General features: G+C 42.5%; 1 protein-coding gene across 2 annotated transcripts in view; it reads left to right on the top strand.

Moving 5' to 3' along the window:
* LOC125464258 (seizure 6-like protein) overlaps window positions 1-24,145 on the top strand; it is a 242,555-nt gene that overhangs the window by 168,623 nt on the left and 49,787 nt on the right. For both annotated transcript variants that reach the window (XM_048556529.2, XM_048556530.2), the window contains exons 7-9: window positions 5,839-6,005; window positions 8,424-8,618; window positions 12,659-12,797. In XM_048556529.2, coding sequence (XP_048412486.2) covers window positions 5,839-6,005; window positions 8,424-8,618; window positions 12,659-12,797 — 501 coding nt within the window. The remainder of the gene's footprint in view (window positions 1-5,838; window positions 6,006-8,423; window positions 8,619-12,658; window positions 12,798-24,145) is intronic.

Raw genomic sequence — 24,145 nt, 5'->3', positions numbered from 1 at the left:
AACTAACATGGTGCACATGACAATGGCAGAAGAGGTCACAAAATACATAAAGACATTTAAAATAGAAGGGAGGAAGATTATTGATAAATAATAAAACTCAAAAGTTTACAAATGTATACATCATTGGTCAGATCACACTCGAAGTGTTGTGTTCAGTTCTGGGACCCTTATTTAGTGAAAGATGTTAAAGGCCAGGAGACAGCGCAAAGGAGATTTACTAGAATGATACCAGGAATGAGGGATTTTAGATAAAAGGAAAGATTAGAGAAATCGGGCTTATTTTTCTTGGAACAGAGAAGATTAAGAGGTGACTTTTTTAAGGTGTTTAAAAGTTATGAGGCTAAAAGGGAAATTCTGTTCACAACATTTGGTATTCAGTAATTAAGGGTCATAATTTCAAGATTGTTGGCAAGAGAGCCAGGACTGAGATGAGGACAAAGAGAACTAACTCCCCTTCCTCAGAGTGTTGTTAGGATTTGGAATGCACTGCCTGAAACAGTGGTGGAGACAGATTCCATCGGGGGGTTTCAAAAGCTTGATATATATTTGAAAGTGATGAATTTAGAGGGCTACAGAAATATGGCTGGAGAATGGGGCTAACGAGGCTGCTCTTTTGGAGCTGCTACAGAAATGATGGGTTGAATGCCCTCCTTCTATACTGTAAAATTCAATGATTCTGTAAGAGAGCATAAAGCATCTGGCCCACATTACATCCACATAAATGGAAAGAACTGCAGATGCTGGAAATTTGAAATTTGAAAAAAAAACTGTTGGAGAAATTTGAGAGCTCTGAGAGCATCTGCGGAGAGAGACATAGATTTATTGTTCCAAGTCCAATAAGATTTCTTCAAGACTTTGGATTATGTTCACATCTCTTAAAGAATTTAAGGAGTTAGTGGCAGAGGCATTAGGACATTCATTCAAAAAAGGAAAGGTGCCAGAGTAAGGACAACTCATATGATGCTTACATGCAAAATAGGAGCTGGAACAAGCTGAGGGAACCATAGACCATTTACCTTCGCATTGGTGGTTTGGAAAGATAGTGGAATCCTTAATCAAATCCATCATGGAAACACATCTAAAAACTGAAAATGCAATAAAATAGAAAACTAATTTTCCAGAAGAGAAGGCCATACTTGATCAATCTTTATTGAATTGTTTAAAAAAACACAACAGAAGGATAGTTAAAGATAACATAGCAGGCAATAAATTTGGAATTTCAAAAATCCTTTAATAAAGCATTGCACACTAAATTCATGAGTAAGGTCAGTAGTGAAGTAGCAAAATGGACAACAAACTGCCTACAAAACAGAAAACAGACAACAGCAGTTTAAAGATAGTTAGAAACGGATGGGATTCTACAAGTGCTGGGTCCACTCTTGATCACAAGACCTGTGAAGGAGTTTCACAATTAGGGGGAATACAACTTCTAAATTTGCAGGTGGGTGTAACCTGGCAGTTGGCAAATTTCAAGAAGGCCTACCAGAAAGGAAGCATAAATGAACTTCCAGAATGGGAACATGATTGGAAAACAAACTCCAATATTTATTGAGACAAAAAAAACTGCAGATGCTGGAATCCAAGGTAGACAAACAGGAGACTGGAAAAACACAGCAAACCAGGCAGCATCTGGAGGAAAGGAGCAGTCAAGGTTTTGATCCAACTTGTCCATGCCTACCAGATATCCCATTTAAATCTAGTCCCATTTGCCAGTATTTGGTCCATATCCCTCGAAACCCTTTCTATTCATATACCCATCCAAATTTCTTTTAAATGTTGTAATCATACCAGTGTCCACAATTTCCTCTGGCAGCTCATTCCATATGTGCCCCATTGTCTGCATGAAATAGGTGCCTGTAGGTCTCTTTTACATCTTTCCCCTCTCATCTAAAATTATGCCATCAAGTTTTAGACTCCATCGCCCCAGAGAAAAGACCCTGCCTATTTACCCTATCCATGTTGCTTATGATGTTATAAACCTCTATAAGGTCACCCCATCAGCCTCTGACGCTCGAGGGAATTAGCCCCAGTCTATTCAGTCTCTTGCTATAGCTCAAACCCTCCAACCCTGGCGACATCCTTCTCAATCTTTTCTGAGCCCTTTCTAGTTCCACAACATCCTTCCTAAAGAAGGGAGACAAGAATTGCACACAAACTCCAAAAGCAGCTGAACCAATGTCCTGTACAGCTGCAACATGACCTCCCAGCTCCTATACTCAATGCACTGGCCAATAAAGGCAAGCATACCAAAAGTGTTCTTCACTATCTTGTCCATCTGCAACTCCACTTTCAAGGAACTATGAACCTGCATTCCAAGGTCTCTTTATTCAGCAATGGTCCCTAAGAACTTACCAATAAGTGTATAAGTCCTGCCCTGATTTGTCTTTCCAAAATGTAGAACTTCACACTTAATTAAATTAAACTCCGTCTGCCACTTCATGGCCCATTGGCCCATCTGACCAAGATCCCATTGTAATCTGAGGTAACCTTCTTTGCTATCCACTACACCTCCAATTTTAGTGTCATCTGCAGACTTACCAACGATACCTCCCAAATTCACATCCAAATCATTTATAAACAACAAAAAGCAGTGGACCCAGCACTGATCCTTGTGGCACACCACTGGTCACAGACCTCCAGTTTGAAAAGCAACCCTCCATCACCATCCTCTGCCTTCTCCCTTTGAACCAGTTCTCTATCTAAACAGCAAATTTTCCCTGTATTCCATTGGATCTGATCTTCCTGATCAGTCTACCACGAGGAACGTTGTCAAATGCCTTATTGCTTTTACCAATCCTCTGCATTACTTCTTCAAAAAACCCAATCAAGCGAGTGAGACACAATTTCCCACACACAAAGCCATGTTGACTATCCCTAATCGGTCCTTGCCTTTCCAAATATCTGTAAAACCTGTCCCTCAGGATTCTCTCCAACAACTTGCCCACCACTGATGTCAGGCTCACGGGTCTATAGTTCCCTGATTTTTCCTTACCACCTTTCTTAAACAGTGGCACAACATTAGCAAGCCTCCAGTTTTCCGGCAACACACCTGAGGCTATTGATGATACAAATGTCTCAGCAAGAGGCCCAGCAATCTCTTCCTTAGCATCCCTCAGAGTTCTAGGGTACACCTTATTAGGTCCCGGGGATTTATCCACCTTTATGCACTTTAAGATGTTCAGCACTTTCTCTATTGTATTATGAGCATTGTTCAAGGTGTTGCTATATTTCCCCACGTTCTCAATCTTCCATATCCTTCTCCAAAGTAAACACTGATGCAAAATACTCGTTTACGATCTCCTCCATCTCCTATGGTTCCACACACGGGTGATCTTGCTGATTTTCTCCCTAGTTACCCTTTTGGCCTTAATGTATTTGTGGAATTCATTTGGATTCCCCATAACCCTATTTGTCAAAGCTATTTCACATCCCCTATTCGCCTTCCTGATTTCCCTCTTAAGTGTACTCCTACTGCCTTTAAAGTCTCCTCATGTTTCATTTGATCCTTGCTGTCTATACCCAACATATGCTTCCTTCTTTTTCTTGACTAAAACTTCAATTTCTCTGTAATTGCTAAGATATCCCAGTCCCATGTTCCCAGCCATGGCCTGAGTTCATCTGCCTTACCTGTTAAGCCTCTTGCATTGAAATGAATGCTGCTTAATTTATCAGTCTTACCTCACTCTCTGCTTTGTTCCTCCCTGCCCTGACTATCTGACTGACACCTTTTCCCAACTGTATCAGTCTCAGACTGGTCTCCTTCCTCACTGTCTTCCCAGGTCCCAACAGCCTTCCTCCAATCCCTGTCACCCACCCTCCACCCATCACGCCCCCCCCCCCCCCGCCGACTTCCGCCACCCCTTACTAGTTTAAATCCCCCCAAGCAGCCTTAGCAAATCTTCCCACCAGTATATTAGTCCCCTTCCAGTTTAGATGCAATCTTTCCTTCTCATACAAGTCACTTTACTCCAGAATAGATTCCAATGATCCAAAAATGTGGATTTTTCTTCCCTGCACCAGCTTCTCAGCCATGCATTCATCTGCTCTATCCTTCTATTCCTATCCTCACTAGCTTGTGGCACCAGGAGTAATCCCTATATTATTACCCTCGAGGACCTATTTTTCAAATTCCTGCCTAACTTCTTGTATTTTCTCCTGAGAATCTCGTCCCTATTTCTTCCTACGTCATTAGTTCCAATGTGTACAACAACCTCCCACTGGTCCCTCCCATCTTTGAAAATATTCTGCACTCTGTCCAAGAGATCCTTGATCCTCGCACCAAGGAGGCAACACACTTTTCTGATGTCTCCCTGTCGGCTGCAGAAATATCTGTCTGTACCTCTGGCTTGAGAGTCCCCAATGACAATCCACTGCTTGGAGCCTGGCATATACCTCATTACATTGCAGCCAGCTTTGCTACCAGAAACCTGACTGTCAGTGCTACATTCCCCTGAGATTCCATCACACCTTACATTTTCCAAAGCAGCATACTTGTTCGAGATGGGGATTGCCAAAGGAGGCTCTTGCACTACCTGCCTCCCTCTCCTACCTTTCCTGGAGGTCACCCATCTACCTGACTATATCTTCGGTTTATCTCCCTCCCTGCAACCGCCATCCATTACACTGCCTAGATCATGTAAATTCCTCATTGCCACTCCAACAGTTCCATGTGATCAATAAGGATTTGCAGCCAAGCGCACCTGCTGTAGATATAATCATCAGTATTATGGCAACTCTCCCTAATTTCCCACATCTGACAGGAAGGGCACATCACTCTGCTAAAAGCCATCTTTGCACCTTAGCAATATACAGACTCAGAAAATAGCATAGTCTTACTGCTCTGAAAACACTTCTCCAGGCTAACTTAGTACCTCTGTCTTATAGTTTTAAAGTTGAATCTAGGAACAGATCTCAAGAAAAACACAGAATGTAACAGAACCCAATGTATTCACTATTGTAGACGTACAAAAGAAAACTAGCCACTTAGCTGCTCATCTGCTGAGATCATCCCACACAGGTTTGACCAATGTTGCTTTGGAAAATAAGTGTCTGAATCAAGTAAATGTATAGAAGGATCTACAATACAGATAGACAGATCACTCCTACTGGTAATGCAGCCAAATAAGGTCATTAAAGGCAATCAAGTTGCCTGGGTTCATTTCTATGGGATGAAATTGAAGAACAAGAAGTTATGTTGAATCTCGAATAGAGTCTTGGTTAGACCATACCTGGAATCCTCTGAATACCTTGAGAAGTTTCAGAAAGGATTTACTACATCAGGCGTGAGAAAATAGGCATTTCTAGGAAGACCAAATAGGTTGGGGCTCTTTTCTGCAGAGCTGACAAAGGGTGGCCCAACTGAGATCTTCAAGGGTACAAAAGGAGTCTGACAGAGTGAATGTAGAGAAGCTATGTGTGGGACCAGAACTCAGAGCCAGGATTATAAAAAATTACTACTGAAGCCAATGGTAGATTTTCTCAGAGAATGCAACGGTAGTAGATTCGCCAACTTTAGGTACATTTAAGTCGTCATTAGATAAGCATATGGGCGTACATGGAATAGTGTAGGTTAGATGGGCTTGAGATCGGTATGACAGGTCTGCACAACATCGAGAGCCGAAGGGCCTGTACTGTGCTGTAATGTTCTATGTTCTATGAAGGGAAAGTTACTACTACAGGAAGCTGTTGAAATTACAAAAATATTCAAGGGGACATTAGATAAATACACAAGGGAGAAAAGAATAGAAGAGGCCTGTGTGCAACATAAAGGCTGGGGATGGGGCTTGCTGGACAGAATGTCTTTGTAACTCTTATTCAATTTCCTCCTTTATTGATCAGACTGATCATCTACAGTGGAGAGGAAGCCTTCTCATCGGCTCTGTATGACTCTTGGAAGAATGAGTACTTCCCTCTGGAAGGGTTGATCAGTAATGAGCCATTTGTTCGGATTGAGTTCACTTCCGATGGAACCAAGACAGCAGGGGGATTCAACATTCGATATGAAGGTGCAAATAACTTTTCCATTTCAAGATAGAAAGGGAATCCAGAGTACGGGTAGAATCTTATTCCAGCCCTCTCCACCACCCTCCCACTCAATCACCAACTAGAAGGAGGTGCCAGTAGTTAATATACAAAGAACAAAGAAATTACAGCACAGGAACAGGCCCTTCGGCCCTCCAAGCCTGCGCCGATCACGATCCTCTGTCTAACCTGTCATCTATTTTCTAACGGTCTGTGTCCATTTGCTCCCTGCCCATCCATGTGCCTGTCCAAATATATCTTAAAAGACGCTAACATGTCTGCGTCTACCACCTCCGCTGGCAACACATTCCAGGCACCCACCACCCTCTGTGTAAAGAACTTTCCACGCATATCTCTCTTAAACTTTCCTCCTCTCACTTTGAACTCATGACCCCTAGTAATTGAGTCCCCCACTCTGGGAAAAAGCTTTTTGCTATCCACCCTGTATATACCCCTCATGATTTTGTAGACCTCAATCAGGTCCTCCCTCAATCTCCGTCTTTCTAATGAAAATAATCCTAATATACTCAACCCCTTTTCATAGCTAGCACCCTCCATACCAGGCAACATCCTGGTGAACCTCCTCTGCACCCTCTCCAAAGCATCCACATCCTTTTGGTAATGTGGCGACCAGAACTGCACACAGTACTCCAAATATGGCCGAACCAAAGTCCTATACAACTGCAACATGACCTGCCAACTCTTGTATACTCAATACCCCGCCCAATGAAGGAAAGCATGCCATATGCCTTCTTGACCACCCTATTGACCTGCGTTGTCACCTTCAGGGAACAATGGACCTGAACACCCAGATCTCTCTGTTCATCAATTTTCCCTAGGACTTTTCCACTTACTGTATAGTTCGCCCTTGAATTTGATCATCCAAAATGCATCACCACGCATTTGCCCGGATTGAACTCCATCTGCCATTTATCTGCCCAACTCTCCAGTCTATCTATATTCTGCTGTAATCTCTGACAGTCCCCTTCACTATCTGCTACTCCACCAATCTTAGTGTCATCTGCAAACTTGCTGATCAGACCACCAACACCTTCCTCCAAATCATTTACATATATCACAAATGACAGTGGTCCCAGCACAGATCCCTGTGGAATACCACGGGTCACAGGTCTCCAATTTGAGAAACTCCCTTCTACTAGTACTCTCTGTCTCCTGTTGCCTAGCCAGTTTTTTATCCATCTAGCTAGCACACCCTGGACCCCATGTGACTTCACTTTCTCCATTAGCCTGCCATGGAGAACCTTATCAAACGCCTTACTGAAGTCCATGTATATGACATCTACAGCCTTTCCCTTATCAATCAACTTTGTCACGTCCTCAAATAATTCTATTAAGTTAGTAAGACATGACCTTCCCTGCACAAAACCATGTTGCCTATCACTGATAAGCCCATTTTCTTCCAAATGGGAATAGATCTTATCCCTCAGTATCTTCTCCAGTAGCTTCCCTACCACTGACGTCAGGCTCACCGGTCGATAATTACCTGGATTATTCCTGCTGCCCTTCTTAAACAAGGGGACAATATTAACAAGTCTCCAGTCCTCTGGGACCTCACCCGTGTCTAAGGATGCTGCAAAGATATCTGTTAAGGCCCTCGCTATTTCCTCTCTCGTTTCCCTCAGTAGCCTGGGATAGATCCTATCCGGACCTGGGGACTTGTCCACCTTAATGTCTTTTAGACTCAGTTCTGTAATGTAAGGGACCTGGATTCAGAAACAGGCCAGACATAACAGTGTGAGAATACACTTTAGAGAACAATACAACAGTAACACTTCCTCTTCAAGCTATGAAAGTAATGTGTTTAATAATAGGTTCAAATGGATAGTACAAGGAGTAGTGAGATACTGATACAAAGCAAATTGATTCAGTGGGATAAAATTTTGTCTGGAGAAATAGATTTGAAAACCAGGCAAGTTGTGGAACTTAAAGGTTGAAAATTGGGGTATAGGCCATTTCAGCCCTTGAGCCTGCTCTGGTGCCATTCAGGGAGATCATGGCTGATCTGCAGCCAAATTGTACCCACCTTTGCTCATATCATGAAGACCTTTGGCTAATAAAAATCTAACTATCCCATTTTTAACAAATGACCTATTTGTAATTGCAATTTGTGCAAGAGTTCCAAATTTTTACCATGCCTTTGTGTGCAATTTTTTTCTTTATTTTCCTTCTCAAGATCTGGCTCCAATTCTATGACAATGACCCAAGTTTGTGTCATTCCCAAAGGCAACATTATAGCTTTCTCTTTTCTTTTAAAGCTGTTTGTTTCTAAATGACCAATGCAAATTTATTGGCATTCAACTATGACCAAATAATATTTTAGTATTTTTTTAAATATGTACATAGTTTCAACGTCAAGTTAGTCACGTCTTGTCTCTCCTCAGCTTTTGAGCGTGGACATTGCTTCGAGCCTTACATGCAGAATGGGAACTTCACAGTCACCAATCCTTCCTACAGTGTCGGCTCAGTGGTGGAGTTCACATGTGACCCAGGTTACACAATGGAACATGGATCGTCTGTAATCGAGTGTATTGACATCAGAGAGCCATACTGGAATGAGACTGAACCACTTTGCAGAGGTAAAGAAAACCTTTTGGCCATCAGTATGATGAACATAACATGGGTTTTAAAATATATTTATTTTGCACATCACAAACAGTGATGAGAGCAGCCTGACATATTACAATCCCCAGTGATTGTACTTTTATGGATGATCCTATGTATAAAGATATATCAAAATGTACTTTATAATTTTTGGACGGACAGATATTTGTTTATCAAATGATCATCTTAGCAGCCGGTGTCAAATTATGATGACGATGCAAATAAAATGAATACTCAAAATTCATAATATAATTGGAGACAATCATTTGAAGAAAAAAGTATATACGAATGGCACAATTCTGAAGACTTTCGCATGTAAAATAATTTCTATATGTAGCATCTCTCCTTAATTTACAGGAAGTTGACTGCTGTCTGCACTTTGCACTGAAGTCCACAGCTCAGGGCATTCTGAGTGGGATCAAAGCCCCAGATGGGATCACCAGCTGAAATATTAAGGGTGTGAACTTGAAGGCTCCCCTTCTCCCACATCTCTCACAGCTCATGCCTTTCCATGCCCCCTTCAATCTACTCCCCCACACCCCAACACCCTGTGCTCAGTTTTCACCGACAGATTGTGACAATTTTCAGGCCTTGAAAGGGGGCCACAGAGGTAAAATGTTTGGGAAACGCAACCATAGATCCTATTTTGGCAGGTTGAGTTCATTAAATTCTCAACCAATAACGTACTTTTTATGAGTTTTCTTCAAGCAGGAGATGAGTTGACCCTTTTTTTATTTCATCAAAGGCTTCTCCTATTTAAAGAATTGTGAATAAGACCCAATTTATGTCACACTATATCATATCAAAACATGCCAAAGTTTATTACCTTTGGAGGGCAGGGCATGTTATTCTGTAAATTAATGCAGTGTGATTCTGAACCAGCCCCTGCAGTGAGCTGAATAGATTGACCAACACTGTGTTAATTGATAGAACATATTAACAAAGGCAGCAGGATTCCTTGAATAAAGCAACATTCACTGAATTAAGAGAGACTGAAGACAGCATCTTCAAGGCCCAGACTCACAGACGAACTTAGAGTCATATGGCAGTAGAGCACTGAAACAGAACCTTCGGTCCAACTCGTCCATGCCAACCAGATATCCTAAATTAATCTCGGCCTATTGGCCAGCATTTGTCCCATATCCCTCTAAACAATTCCTATTTATGTACCCATCCAGATGCCTTTTAAACGTTGTAATTGTACCAGCCTCCACCACTTCCTCTGGCAGCTGGTTCCATCCATGCACCACCCTCTGTAAAAATGTTGCCCCTTAAGACCCTTTTAAATCTTTCCCCTCTCACCTTAAACCTATGCCCTCCAGTTTTGGACACCCCCACCCTAGGGAAAAGACCTTGACTGTCCACCCTAACCATGCCCCTCATGATTATATAAACGTCGAAAAGGCCACCCCTCAGCCTCTGACACTCCAAGGAAAATAGCCCCAGCCTATTCAGCCTCTCCCTATAGCTCAAACCCTCCAAACCTGGCAACATGCTTGTAAGTCATTTCTCAACCCTTTCAAGTTTCACAACATCCTTTGTATAGCTGGTAGACCAAAATTGCACTTTAGTTTTGCATGAAGAGCCTAATGATGGAGCTAAATGGAGGCTTCAAACCTGGAGTTTATGCTTAAGACACTAACAATGCCTGTGTTGAACAGGGAACCTACAACAATGGGAGGGAATTTGAAAGAACACCCTTGCTAGATTTCAGTGGCAAGCCCAAGAATCTCAATCCTTGTGTCAATCTTCGAAATGTTGTTAACTCTTATTCTCCCTCCACAGACGCTGCCTTACCTGCTGAGCTTTTCCAGCACTTCCTGCTCTCATGTCAAAAATACCCTATTGGCCAGAAGCTCACTGGGACATCCTGAGGGTCATGAAAGGTGTTATATTAATGCGAATATCTTCAAGGGGCTAATCTTCCAATTTCTGTTATGTATCTGACTTCAGTTATTGGTGATGTGCATGAAATGTGACTTGAAGGGCATTTGATTCTGATTATAAGCAACTGAGTGCGTTGTATTTTAGTACCACTGCCCATTTATGTTAGTACGTTTATATTATTCAAGCTCTTTGATTTTGGAGTAGTCAAATTCTTCTGTTTAAAACATGAACCTTATGGCCTGATATTTAGTAAATACTTGGGTTCTTCAGTTTCTAAACAAAAACTTTATTGGTCTCCACAGACATCATTACAAGGAGTTAAATGCTGTGCCACTTCGCACATTCTCAAATCATAGAGCTACACAGCACCTAAAACCATTTCTGAAATCTTGTCTGATGAATTTGTGCTGGTAATGTTTGAAGGATCCTCCTTTAATATCACATTGAAATCTCTGGCTTGGCACATATGCAGTGATAGTGTCCCTATCACTGAGCCAGCAGGCCACATTCAAGCCCCTCCTCATCTGTGACATAAGACATCCAAATGGCTTGACTATCATTGGCTCAAATGCCTTGCTCAGTTTTCTAGCTAGGTAAAAGAGCAAATGATCGAAGTTACATTAAAGTAGCACTTGTTGTGATGCACTCACAAGTTTGTGGCAAATAGAGTTGTTCTGAAAGAAGAACCAAAAAGTGCTAGAAACATTGCAAGGTTGAGGCAGTATCCGTGGAGTCAGAAACAGAGTTAACGAATCAGGTTGAAGACCTCTTGGTCAGTTAGAGGGGCTGTTCCTAGTGACAACTTAGATAGTAACTGGGGGCACAGGTTTGGGCATTTCTGAAATGTTGTAACATAGGGGACATCTGAAATTTTTTAAAATCCCTCCCCACATCAGAAGCTAAGAATGAAAACAATGGGAGCAGGGTGGGTAGGCCATTTGGCTCTCCAAGTGCTACACTTGCCCCCACACCTCCTCCCTCACCCCCATCCCAGGCCCCAAGATGACCTTCCATATCAAGCAGATGTTCACCTGCACATCTGCCAATGTGGTATATTGTATCCATTGCACTGGGTGTGGCCTCCTCTACATTGGGGAAACCAAGCGGAGGCTTGGGGACCGCTTTGCAGAACACCTCTGCTCGGTTCACAACAAACAACTGCACCTCCCAGTCGCAAACCATTTCAACTCCCCCTCCCATTCCTCAGACGACATGTCCATCATGGGCCTCCTGCAGTGCCACAATGATGCCACCCAAAGGTTGCAGGAACAGCAACTCATATATCACTTGGGATCCCTGCAGCCCAATGGTATCAACGTGGACTTCACAAGCTTCAAAATCTCCCCTTCCGCCACTGCATCACAAAACCAGCCCAGTTCTTCCACTCCCCCCACCGCATCCCAAAACCAGCCCAGTTCTTCCACTCCCCCCACTGCATCCCAAAATCAGCCCAGCCTGTCGCTGCTTCCCTAACCTGTTCTTCCTCTCACCCATCCCTTCCTCCCACCTCAAGCCACACCTCCATTTCCTACCTACCACCTCATCCCGCCTCCTTGACCTGTCCATCTTCCCTGGACTGACCTATCCCCTCCCTACCTCCTCACCTATGCTCTCCTCTCTACCTATCTTGTTTTCTCTCCATCTTTGGTCTGCCTCCCCCTCTCTCCCTATTTATTCCAGTTCCCTAGCCCCATCCCCCTCTCTGATGAAGGGTCTAGGCCTGAAATGTCAGCTTTTGTGCTCCTAAGATGCTGCTTGGCCTGCTGTGTTCATCCATCTCCACACTTTGTTATCTTGGATTCTCCAGCATCTGCAGTTCCCATTATCACATCTAAAAAGATCATGCTGTTCTGGCTTTAATTCTGCTTTTCTTTCCTGCCCCCAACCTTATGGATCAAAGACAAATTTAAACGAACCCCTACTGCTTTCTGTGATAGAGAACTCCAAAGACTACTGAATGTCAGACAGAAAAGAATTCCTCCTTATCACCATTTTAAATGTGTAACACCTTCTTCTGAAATTGTGTCTGTAGTCCTCGAATCTCGAGGGGAGAAAGCCCCAGATGCCTGTGAACAATTGGGGAGTGTTTTTCATACTGCTGTTTCACTTTTGCTCTGCTCTGTTTTAGCGGTTTGTGGTGGGGAGTTGTCAAGCCCTGCAGGAGTGATTCTCTCTCCGAATTGGCCTGACCCCTACGATGAAGGCGAGGACTGCATCTGGAGAATTCATGTTGGGGAGGACAAGAGAGTTTTCCTCGATGTTCAGCTGTGAGTATGCTACAGGAATGTGCTTATTTTCATTGAGAAAGCAACCTGAACAGCTAAGTCTTTAGTATAGGGCATCACTCCGAATGATGAAGGCCTGTGAGGAGGAGATAGGCAAATGTCTCCCATTGGCAGGAGGCCTGGTAAGATACAGAATTATGATAATTGCTAATAAATGGGGGTGGGGTATCGTGAATTTAATGTGTCTTTTTGCTACACTCTCAAATGCATTCTTTCATGGCATGGTGAAATCAGGCTCAATAGTAACTTTGAAAGCAAAATATTTTCTCAAGATGGAAAAATTTGCATGGCTAAAATGAGGCAAAGAGCAAAAGGAATTGGGAGCATTCAGAAAAGCCTTTCAAAAAGCTAGCACATGTGCCTTGGACCATTGGCCTCTTGCTGTGTGGAGTGATTTGATGATCAATGGTGATCAATGACTCTGGCCTCAGGAACTGGGTCAGTGAGGACCTGACCTGGATGCACCTGAGGTAGTACACACTTAAGGAGGTGGCAAAGCTTACAGGAACTGTAACTTGGTGAACGTCACTCGTATGATAGCATAGAGATGCAAGCACCAGGCATGGTATCAGAGGCATTGCAAGGTACTCTGAAGGGTAACAAAATTGGTTCCTTGGAACATCAGCTGGCGGTATAAGATTAATCCATAGACAGTGATCAGGAGAGTACAGTAACAGTACATTGATATATGGCAATGGCTAGACTCTCTCTCTGGTCAGGTAACAGCCTCTCTCTCTGTACTGCTTAGTCATGGTTTAGTTCGTATTGATTGTCCAGGGTGCCATTGTTGTATAAGGTAGTGGTTCTGAAAGGGTTAATGCTGAAGGCTTCATTGAGCTCCACCGAACCCAATGACGTCTTAAAGCCTTATATAGTGAAAGGCAGGCCATTGTAGAATCTCAAAGACAACAGGCCTATTCTGCCCAGTCTCTGCAAAATCTTTGTTACCAGGGTTATCTTTACTATGTAGGTCGATGTCATGTCATATACGATAACTTGTTCAAGGTAAGAGCCTCATTTCATTAAATTACCTGGTGGAATTCCTGGAAAACATCAGACTAAGTCGAACATTTGGAATAGCCATAATAGATCGTAGATCGTGGAATCCCTACAATAATATGAAGATGTACCCAACCACAGATTGGCAGTGGTTGGCATTGTCTGTTCAAGCTGTATGGTGAGCAGCGGTGTGGATTCAAATTCAATTTAGCTATACAGAACAAATTCCAAAGAACGCAGGTGCAATTTCCAATTCAAGTTTTAAGAATGACTCTTGCAGACAGTCAGCGGCACACAATCAGCAGTTCTTACCATCTCTGACTAAGGCTGTAGAAACCTGGATTCATTGGAAGAAGACGCTAAAGCAAATGGAAACACTTGTTAAAATGGTAAGGTGATGGTTATTGATCACCAGCAGCAGAGTCAGGGCTCGGTCAGAGGTGAGGTGGCCTGTGTTTTACAAAGATAATGTAGACCTCAGAACTCATTGTGATATCTGTGACTATACAAGATTGCCAGAAATGTTTCCCAATCCTAACAACAGCGAAAAGAGTCAGCAAAGTTTACATGACCGAAATGATGGGAAACACAATGAGCAGTGCAACCCACTTCAGCTCAGTGATGAGTCTTGAACTGAAGTTATCCAGACAGCAACACAGCCTAATAAAAAATTCATTAGGACTTAATCAAATCTTTTTTAAGGAAGAATAATCTGTACGGATGATGGAGGTGAAGTTCAGTATACAGCAATCCTCAATTAGCATGACTAAGAAAGTGAACATTGTTGGTTTCACCAGGAAAACACTCACTGGAGTTGAATGAAAACTCATCAACAGGGTGCACACACTTCAATGAGGTGGTCGGCAAACTGAGATTGAAGATTCGTTTGCATAAATTGAAGGTGAGCTGCATAAGAATCCACAGAAGCCACCACTGGGCTGAGGGTGACAAACATCCACACATTCAGGACACAATCAAGATACTCGAGGCAAAGGTCTGTCCTCAAGTCAAAGGCCTGCCCGTCCCCCAAGTCTGAAGGCAACCAATTCTGAAAAATTTGTGAAACCTCCAGACCACCTGAACTTGTGAAATCAGGCACTTGTTAGATTATGGTAAATATAAACATATACACAAAAATACACATGTTAATGATGGGAGAATAGCCTGGGGGAAATGTCATACAAGGTATTGTCCCGAAAGGTTCGCGATGATAGGATCTTCAAATCCTATTCTACCATTTGAGCTCTCCTTGAAATTTGAAGCACCCCGCACCAAAATAAAGATTCTCTGTTGTAGTATCCCTACAATGTGGAAGCAGTCTATTCGGCCCACTGAGTCCACATCAACACTCTGAAGAGCATCCCACCCAATCCCTGCATTTCCCTAATCCACCTAACCTGCAGGTCCCTGGACACCACAGGCAATTTAGCATGACCAGTCCGTCTAATCTGCACACCTTTGGACTGTGGGAAGAAACCAGAGCACCTAGGGGAAGCCCATGCGGGCACAGGAAGAATGTGCAAACTTCGCACAGACAATCACCTGAGGGTCGAATCAAACCCAGGACCCTGACACTGCGAGGCAGCCGGGCTAACTGAGCCATGATACCTGTTCTCAGCCTCACTTCTTGCAGCACCATTTCCATTGGTCTTGTTTGTCAATCTATGGACTCCTCTGTCCTCATCCAAAATTTCTTTACATCTTCTGATTTTGCAACCACAAAAATGGTTGATGATGCTGTGCCTTTAAGTATGGACATCCTTTTTAAATCCGCTCTGCCTGACAGCTGAGCTCCTGGTGTAAGCAAGTTCTGAAGTCTGAAGTTGTAATAAAAAGGCTGACTCCACAACTTTGAACAAGGTCCCTAATCTAATATGACCCACACATCAGTTTGTATTTTCATCCAATTGGAAAATGCAGCCTTTTAGCTGAAACAATGCAACTGCAAAAGGCAGAGATCCCAATCATGAAAAGATAGGGTAGGAACAAAATGAATGCAAGAAAATATTGTCTTTGATCTTATATTGCCTCACTTCTTTCACCCCACCATCAGCTACTGCACTGTGTCGCTAAGCTCTGCAGTTCGTTCTCACATTCTGCAGAGCATAAGTATTTAGAAATGGAACCATAACTGAGCTTTAATGTGAGCTGGTGCTCAGAGACATTCTGCTGTTCATTAACTGATGTGAAATCTAATGAATAGTGCTCAATCGATCTGCTCTGGCTTCATATTGAACTGAATACCTAGTGAAATGCAACACCAACCAGTTACAGAAGCACAGCAAATTTAACTTGACAGCTAATGGTTAAACACCTCACTTAACAGCCACACAGCTCAGGAGAAATGGAATTTTGCTCCAACTTATTCTCATTCTTAGCCAGTGCTACAAATATTAGAAGCTGAAAGCAAATTCTCTGCAGCTACTGGAAATTCAAAAAAATAATCAGCAACAAATCAATTGGTTTGTCTAGGTCTCTAAAACGTTAGATTGCTTATCCAGTTTACAGAGGTAGCTAAGCAATGTTTTCTTCATCACACAGCAGGAATTGCATTGGGCTAGCTGTCCAGAAGTTCAGACTAATACTGAGAGCAAAGGTTCAGATCCCACTACAATCACTAGTGGAATTTTAACTCAGTTTGTTAACTTATTAATTTAAAAAAATTATTTGAGAGGACAGAGCGTGAGCATTGCTGAAGAGAAAACATATCTTGTTGAGCCTTTTGCTTTGCAATCATCAGGACAATTTTGAGAAACAGCAAAGTAAAGGGAAAACAGTGCTTATACTCCTGTATATATTGTTTCCCTGTTACATGAGTATCTCTTGCAAATTGTCCTGATGACTGCTCAATGAAAAACTTTGACAAAATGCCTTTGTTCAAGAATTTATAACTGAAATTGAAATGGGACCTTGAAACTGTTGATGGTTATGAAAAAAAAGGGTCTCTGATGACTTTGAGTGAGCAGAACACTCCGTTCAAGAGCAATTAGGGATATAAACAAGGCTTACCTTGCTAGCAACACAAATATCCCGATAAAGACTTAAAACGAAACGGTTCCAGCCACAAAATCAGCTTTCTTGTCATTAATTCCTTCCATCTCCCCGGACTGTGCCTATTCCTAACAGCACCATGGGTATACATGCATCACAGCCATTCAAGAAGATAGCTCTCCATCAACTTTTATCTTTATGTCTCATTTTCCTCATTCATACCCAAGGTTTTGTACACAGATATTTTTACAGCTAAATCTTATAAGGGCTGTAATGCTGAACTTTCAACTTTATTGTTTCATTTTTCTAACTTAAACCGAAGATTTTGTACCAGAATATCTTTGCACTTAAGATGGCACTGGAAATAGCAACTTTAGTACAATTTTCGCTGTACTCGTGTATCCCTGTACGTGAGCACATGTGACAATAAATCTAATTCTAATCCCCTCTCAAGGATAATTAAGGATGGACAATAAAAGTTGAGTTTTTGCTTTGACTCTAACACAATAACAAACAAGAATAAAAGACGAGAGAAGCTGGGATTGTGCTGCTTGAGCCAAAGTGGTTAAGTAGGCATTTAATATTCGTGCTCAAAGCTACATAGGATGTATAAACAGGCCATCCAACCCAACTGATCCATGTTGTTTATGATGTTTAAGTGCATCAATGTTCTCTTATTTCAACCACTCCCTGTCATTGCGAAAACCATTTTTTCAGTAAAGAGTTTCTTCTGAATTCCCTATTGGTTTTTGCTGGCAGCTACATTATAGTTACGACTTCTAAATAGAGGGTTTTGTCTGAACTAAGGCAAAGAAACTGATTCTGGAGGCAGAAAAGACAGTACTCAGACTGATCAGGTTTAAAGTGAATTTAAAAAAAAGTGAGATGAGAATAATTGGTTTCACATTGTGAGTCATTTTCATCTGCAATGCGCTACCAAAAAGGATCGTTCAGGCTTTATTGAATGAGATGCTCTTTGGGTAGATTAAAAGCAAAAGCTTGAAGACCTCTTAGAATCATGAGGGTAAGGGATTTGTCTCTTTTTGAGATCGTATTGTATTATAAGAACACTGATTGCATTAATTGCTGTGTAATCCTGCCTCTCAGAAAATAGCTTTACACGCCATGTCATTTAATCACTTGCCCTGCTTATTCTGTTTAATATTTGATTATTATACTCCTTCATTGTAGCAAGTGGCACTTCTGTGAACTGCTTGTGACTTAAAGCAAAGGGAATGTTTAAATCTGGAACTGGTATATTGAAGCATTGTCCAGTTATGAACTCTCCAACCTTCCTGCAAGAAGATTTGACATACATTTGCGTTGCTGATGGGCAGTACTTCTGCAGCCACTGACACTTGTAGAAATGAGCAACTTGCATTTACATGGTAATTTTAACACAGCAAAATGTCCCAAAGCAATAATCAAAAAAATTGTTGACACTGAATCAAGTTAGGAGATACCATAATGGATAGATGACCAAGAATTTAATCAAAGAGGCAGAGGGAGAGGTGCAGAGGATGTTAAAAGCAGATGGTAAAGGATAGAACTGGAGCCAATATTTACACACTTTTACACACAACCACATTGCCAACAATCACCTCCCTACTCAACAACCATAGTTTCAGCCTGTTCCTCTCTGTTTATACATAGAAACCTGTTTGGAAGTATTATGACAAATCTCCATAGATATTACAATCTGCGGTGGGTTAAAACTTGGACTTACTGGCCTCCAAGATAGGGACACTACTGTTGCACCATAAGACCCATGTTTGTGCCTCTTTCTAGTGGCACAGAATGGGAGAAAGTAGCCTAGAGGTATTATCTATGGACTATTAATACAGTGACCCAGGTAATGTTCTGGGGACCTGGGTACAAATCCTGCCATGGCAGATGGCAACATTTTAAATAAATTCAACTTTAAAAAAAACAAAATCTGGAATTAAGAGTTTAATTCTGAGCAAATTGTTGACAAAAAAATTCCAATAGGTTCATTAATGCCCTTTAGGAAGAGAAATCTGCCAATCTTACCTGGTCTGGCCTACATGTGACTCACAGGTCAACAGCCATATGGATGACTCTAATTGTCCACTAGGCAATTAGGGATGGGTAATAAAAACCCACAACCTATGAATGAATGAAAACAGTATTTTAAAATCAACCTGCTCAAAGACATTATGTTGCATCTCCAGGGCAGCTAGTCTTGCTCAGAGGTAGGGACATTACCACCACATCACCTCTCTAGAGGCATAAAGGCTATTTTCTAATTAACCAGTTTGGAGATGTTAGCGCACCTTTCCAGAGCAGGATGGCATATGAACCTGGGCCTCCTGGCTTAGATGTAGTGACATTACCACTGTGCCACAAGAGCCCTTAATAGTGGCTCAAATTTCTGTTCTTATTTCAGTTTTCCAGAATCTGAATTTCTTTGTTTTACTATTTACAGAGGTATTGTTACCATCTCAATAGAGGGCGGGACTTGAAACTTGGATCTCTCTAGCTCAGAGACAGGGAGACCACAGCATAGGAAGGGTCTTGAGGCACAGTAGTAGTGTCTTTACCTCTGAGCTTGAAGGCCCAGGTTCAAGTCCCACAGGTTCCAAAGGTGAGCAAGTGCAAATAATAAATTTGCTTAAAAATATCCTGAAGCCAGATAGCTATCTAACAACCTGAGTAAGTTATCTAAGTCGTGGAAAGAGGACAGCATTCATTTGTTTCAGGTGTAGTGGTAGTGCCCCTACCTCACAGCCAGGTGGCCAAGGATCAAGTATCACCTGCTCCAGTGGTGTACCATAATATTTCTAAACAGATTGACGAAGAAAATAGCTCATTCAAATTGTATTGATCCATCTGTTCACATTCAGAAACTGGTTTCACTGATGAGATATTGAGTGAAGGTAATGGAATGGTGGGTCTCTATCTCACTATGACCAATTCTTTGTGGGAGGGGGGGTGATGGCCTAGTTGTTGCTGCACTATTAATCCAGGGACCCAGGTAATGATCTGTGGACCTGGGTTCAAATCCTATCATCACAAATGGAATGTGAATTCAGTAAAAATCTGGAATTAAGAGTCCAGATGTGGCCATGAAATTTGTTCATTTTAACCCTTCCAATTCCATTTAGGTATAACCCCCCCTCCGCCTCTCCCTACCTCTCCTTTACCTTTGATGTCCTTACTAGGCCTTGCACATAAAATTAACCAATTGGCAAACACAGGATATTTAGAGGTGGTGGTTAATAAAAGAAAAAAATACCAGGGATGACTTGGTATTGGGGAATAAAAGCCATTCAGTGGTGTAATAAGAGCACTCCTAGATATAAAAAGAGCAAAAAAGAAATGAAAGAAATGGAGAGTAGAAGGAGATGCTGTTGTGATGCAGTGGTAATGTCCCAATCTCTGATCCAGGTGGCCCTGGTTGAAGTCCAACCTGCTCTGGAGGTGCTGAATAATATCTCCAAACAAATTGACTAGAAAAATATTTGGACAGAAATACACATTTAAGGAAGAAAGTTCAGGGTTTAGAATATAGTCAGCAAATGACTTAGCCCGCACTGGTGAGTGATGAAAATTGGAGATTTGTAAGATGCCAGATACGGATCAAAAGAGAAGGGTTATTTTTATCCTAGTCTGTCACTGTATTTACAACGTATTCTGTGGCCTGCTGAACACAATGAGTTAAGAGAGCCAGCATGCCTAGGTCACATTGTACAGTGGTATGAAAAGCATTACGACTTAATATTCTCATCCTGCCTCTAAGCTATCCTCTAACATTTCAGTATCTGTGCATCTAAGGACAAGCATTTCTTCTTCATCACTGTCATAGAATCCCACAGCATGGAAGCAGGTCATTCAGCCCATCAAGTCCACACTGAGCCTCTGAAAATCATCGTTCCTGGATTCATCCCATTCCTATAACCCTGCATTTAAAAATTCCAATCTACCCAGCCTGCACATCCCCAGATGCTATGGGATATCCACCTAACCCACACATCTGTGGACTATGGGAGGAAACCAGAGCTACCAGAAGAAACCCACACAAACAAGGGGAGAATATGCAAAGTCCAAACAGATAGTCACCCAAGGGTGGCATTGCACCAGGAACCCTGGCACTGTGAGGCAGCAGTGCTAACCACTAAGCCATCATGCCAATCCTGTCTGCCTGTTGTTCTACTGCTCTCTTTCTCTCTCTCCAACCAACGTTGTGCCTGGTGGGAGCTCTCAATGCTCTGAAATGAGAAAGGTACAAGGTTAGGTTTATGATGTTTGACAAAACCACTTCAGCAAGCATGCCTTAATTTGCTTGACTAACATTGTTGAATAAAGTATTCAGGCTACATAATGAATTGTAAAGATTGTAGAAGTGTTAAGCATGTGAGGGTAACATGAAGCTGTGAATGGTCCGAGCAATGGTGGATCAAGATTGTCATAGATGAATGATGGTGTTGTCGTGAATCTGAGGTGAGTGGCCCAGTTGCTAGGTTGTGACAAGTATGCTTGCCCTTATCGGTCCGTCGTTGAGTACAGGAGTTGGGAGGTCATGTTGCAGCTGTACGGGACATTAGTTCGGCCACTTTTGGAATACTGCATGCAGTTCTGGTCACCCTGCTATAAGAAGGATGTTGTGAAACTTGAGAGGGCTCCAAAAAGATTTGCAAGGATGTTGCCAGGAATGGAGCGTTTGAGCTACAGGCAGAGACTGAATAGGCTGGGGCTATTTTCCCTGGAGCATCAGAGGCTGAGGGGTGATCATATAGAGGTTTATAAAATCATGAGGACCATGGACAGGGTAAATAAACAAAGTCCTTTACCCGGGTGAGGGAGTCCAAATCTAGAGGGCATAGAATGACTTAAAAGGGACCTAAGGGGCAACTTTTTCACACAGAGGGTGTTGCAAGGAATGAGCCGCCAGAGGAAGTGGTGGAGGCTGTTACAATTACAACATTCAAAAGGCATCTGGATGGGCACGTTAGTAGGAAGTGATTAGTGGGATATAGGCCATATGCTGGGAAATGGGACCAGACTAATTTAGGATACCTAGTTAGCAGGGACAAGTAACCCAAAGGGTTGCTGTATATCTCTATGATTGTATATCTGTCTGCAGATTCATCCACTGACCCTAACCAATCATGTGAGGTCAGTGATCTTCCTGACTTTCATCAGAGTGCACAAACCTACACTCCTGGCATGGTCAGCAATAGCTGCCTGCTCTCACTGCTTTTGCAATATCCATCTAGAAGGCCTCCTAGTGCCCCCCCCAAACCTCCCCCACTGTGGAGAAAGGACACCTCTCTTCCTTTTTTAGCTCTTGCAACAAATCCTCTAGCGTGGCTTCTGAGAAGGTTGGAATGTGTTTTCAGTGCCTCCCACCTCCATCACTATATTTTCTACAGCTCAGACAGTTTTCCCCAGCCAATTCCAGCAGCTGCTGCACCTAGAATGTACCCTCCCTCTAAACAGTGCTGTTCGGGTTTGAGAGATGTTAACCTTGCATAAACTTCCCACTGCCCAAAGCACATTCCCACCCTGCTAATGCATGAAACCGCTCAACTGCTCACCTAATACAGGTCTGCACTCTGCAACCATTTAACTGCACAGGAAGTGGGGCAGCATGGTGACTCAGTGGTTGGCACTGCTGACTGCCAGTGCCAGGGTCCAATTCCAGCCTTGGATGGCTGTGTATGTGGAAGTTTGCACATTCTCCCCATTTATGTGGGTTTCCTACCACGGTCCAAAGATATACAGGTTAGATGGCCATGCTAAATTGCCTATTGTATCCAGGGATGTGTAGGTTATATAGATTGGCCTTGGAAAATGCTGGGCTACAGGGATAGGGTGGGTCTGGGTGGGATGATCTTCAGAGGGTTGGTGTGGTCTCAATGTGTGGAATAGCCTACTTCCACACTGTCGCGATTCTATGATCTATGGTAAAGTTATTGAGCAGGCTGCCTTCAGGAAAACCAAGGAGTTTACCTTTTATTTACAAAACCTGTATGGACTGATTCTGCAGAACTCCAATCAGCTTGAAACATTCTAAACTCAGCCTTAGTTACAGCCCTGAACCAAATAAAATCAGTCAATCATTTAATGAGAGTGTGTTCTGTTAACATTCTATTCTCATTGGCAGACATACTGTATGATTGTTTTTTTAATGGGACAATGGCACTATTAGGATAAGGTACCAAGGAGTCTTTAATGAATATTGATGGGAGATTCACTGTACAGGAAGGAAGTGGGCTGCAGTGGCCCTGGGGAAGCCATAGGTGATGGCTTGCATTTGCAAAGCCCGAGTCCCTGTTGGACATAATTTGTTTTCCCATTAACAGTAGCAAAGCAATGCAATCAGATCTCATCAGTTTAACTTCCTCAGGCTCTGTCTACTTTATTTCATTAATGGTTTAACTCTATTCCAACCCTAGCTGTGCATGCAAGTTTTGAGAAGATTTGTGGCTCAGGTTGAGGTTCTGGATGTAAGTTTGCTCACTGAGCTGGAAGGTTCGTTTTCAGACGTTTCGTCACCATTCTAGGTAACATCATCAGTGAGCGTCTGGTGAAGCGCTAGTGTTATGTCCCGCTTTCTATTTATGTGTTTAGGTTTCCTTGGGTTGGTGATGTAATTTCCTGTGTTGATGTCATTTCCTGTTCTTTTTCTCAGAGGGTGGTAGATGGGCTCCAAATCAATAGGTTTGTTGATGGAGTTCCGGTTGGAATGCTATGCTCCTAGGAATTCTCGTGTGTGTCTCTGTTTGGCTTGTCCTAGGATGGATTTGTTGTCCCAATGAAAATGGTGTCCTTCCTCATCTGTATGTAAGGATACTAGTGATAGTGGGTCATGTCTTTTTGTGGCTAGTGGACAAACAGGCAGAAAGCTAGCCACCAGGATACGTGAACATCAACTAGCCACAAAACGACAGGACCCACTATCACTAGTATCCTTACATACAGATGAGGAAGGACACCACTTTGATTGGGACAACACATCCATCCTAGGACAAGCCAAACAGAGACACGCACGAGAATTCCTAGAAGCATGGCATTCCAACCGGAACTCCATCAACAAACACATTGATTTGGAGCCAATCTACCATCCCCTGAGAAAAAGAACAGGAAATGACATCACCAACCCAAGGAAATCTAAACACACCAGCGCTTCACCGGAGGCTCACTGATGATGTTAACTAGAATGGTGACGAAACATCTGAAAATGAACCTTCCAGCTCAGTGAGCAAACTTACATCCAGAACTAGCTGTAAATAATTCAATACAGTGTACTGTTTGAGAACAGGGTGTGAATGGAAGTATTATAGCAGCATTATGTGTGTGAGGGTAACATGAAGCTG

The sequence above is a fragment of the Stegostoma tigrinum genome, chromosome 26, assembly GCF_030684315.1.
Source record: "Stegostoma tigrinum isolate sSteTig4 chromosome 26, sSteTig4.hap1, whole genome shotgun sequence".
In the NCBI taxonomy this organism is placed as follows: domain Eukaryota; kingdom Metazoa; phylum Chordata; class Chondrichthyes; order Orectolobiformes; family Stegostomatidae; genus Stegostoma; species Stegostoma tigrinum.
This window is presented reverse-complemented; position numbering and strand designations above follow the sequence as displayed.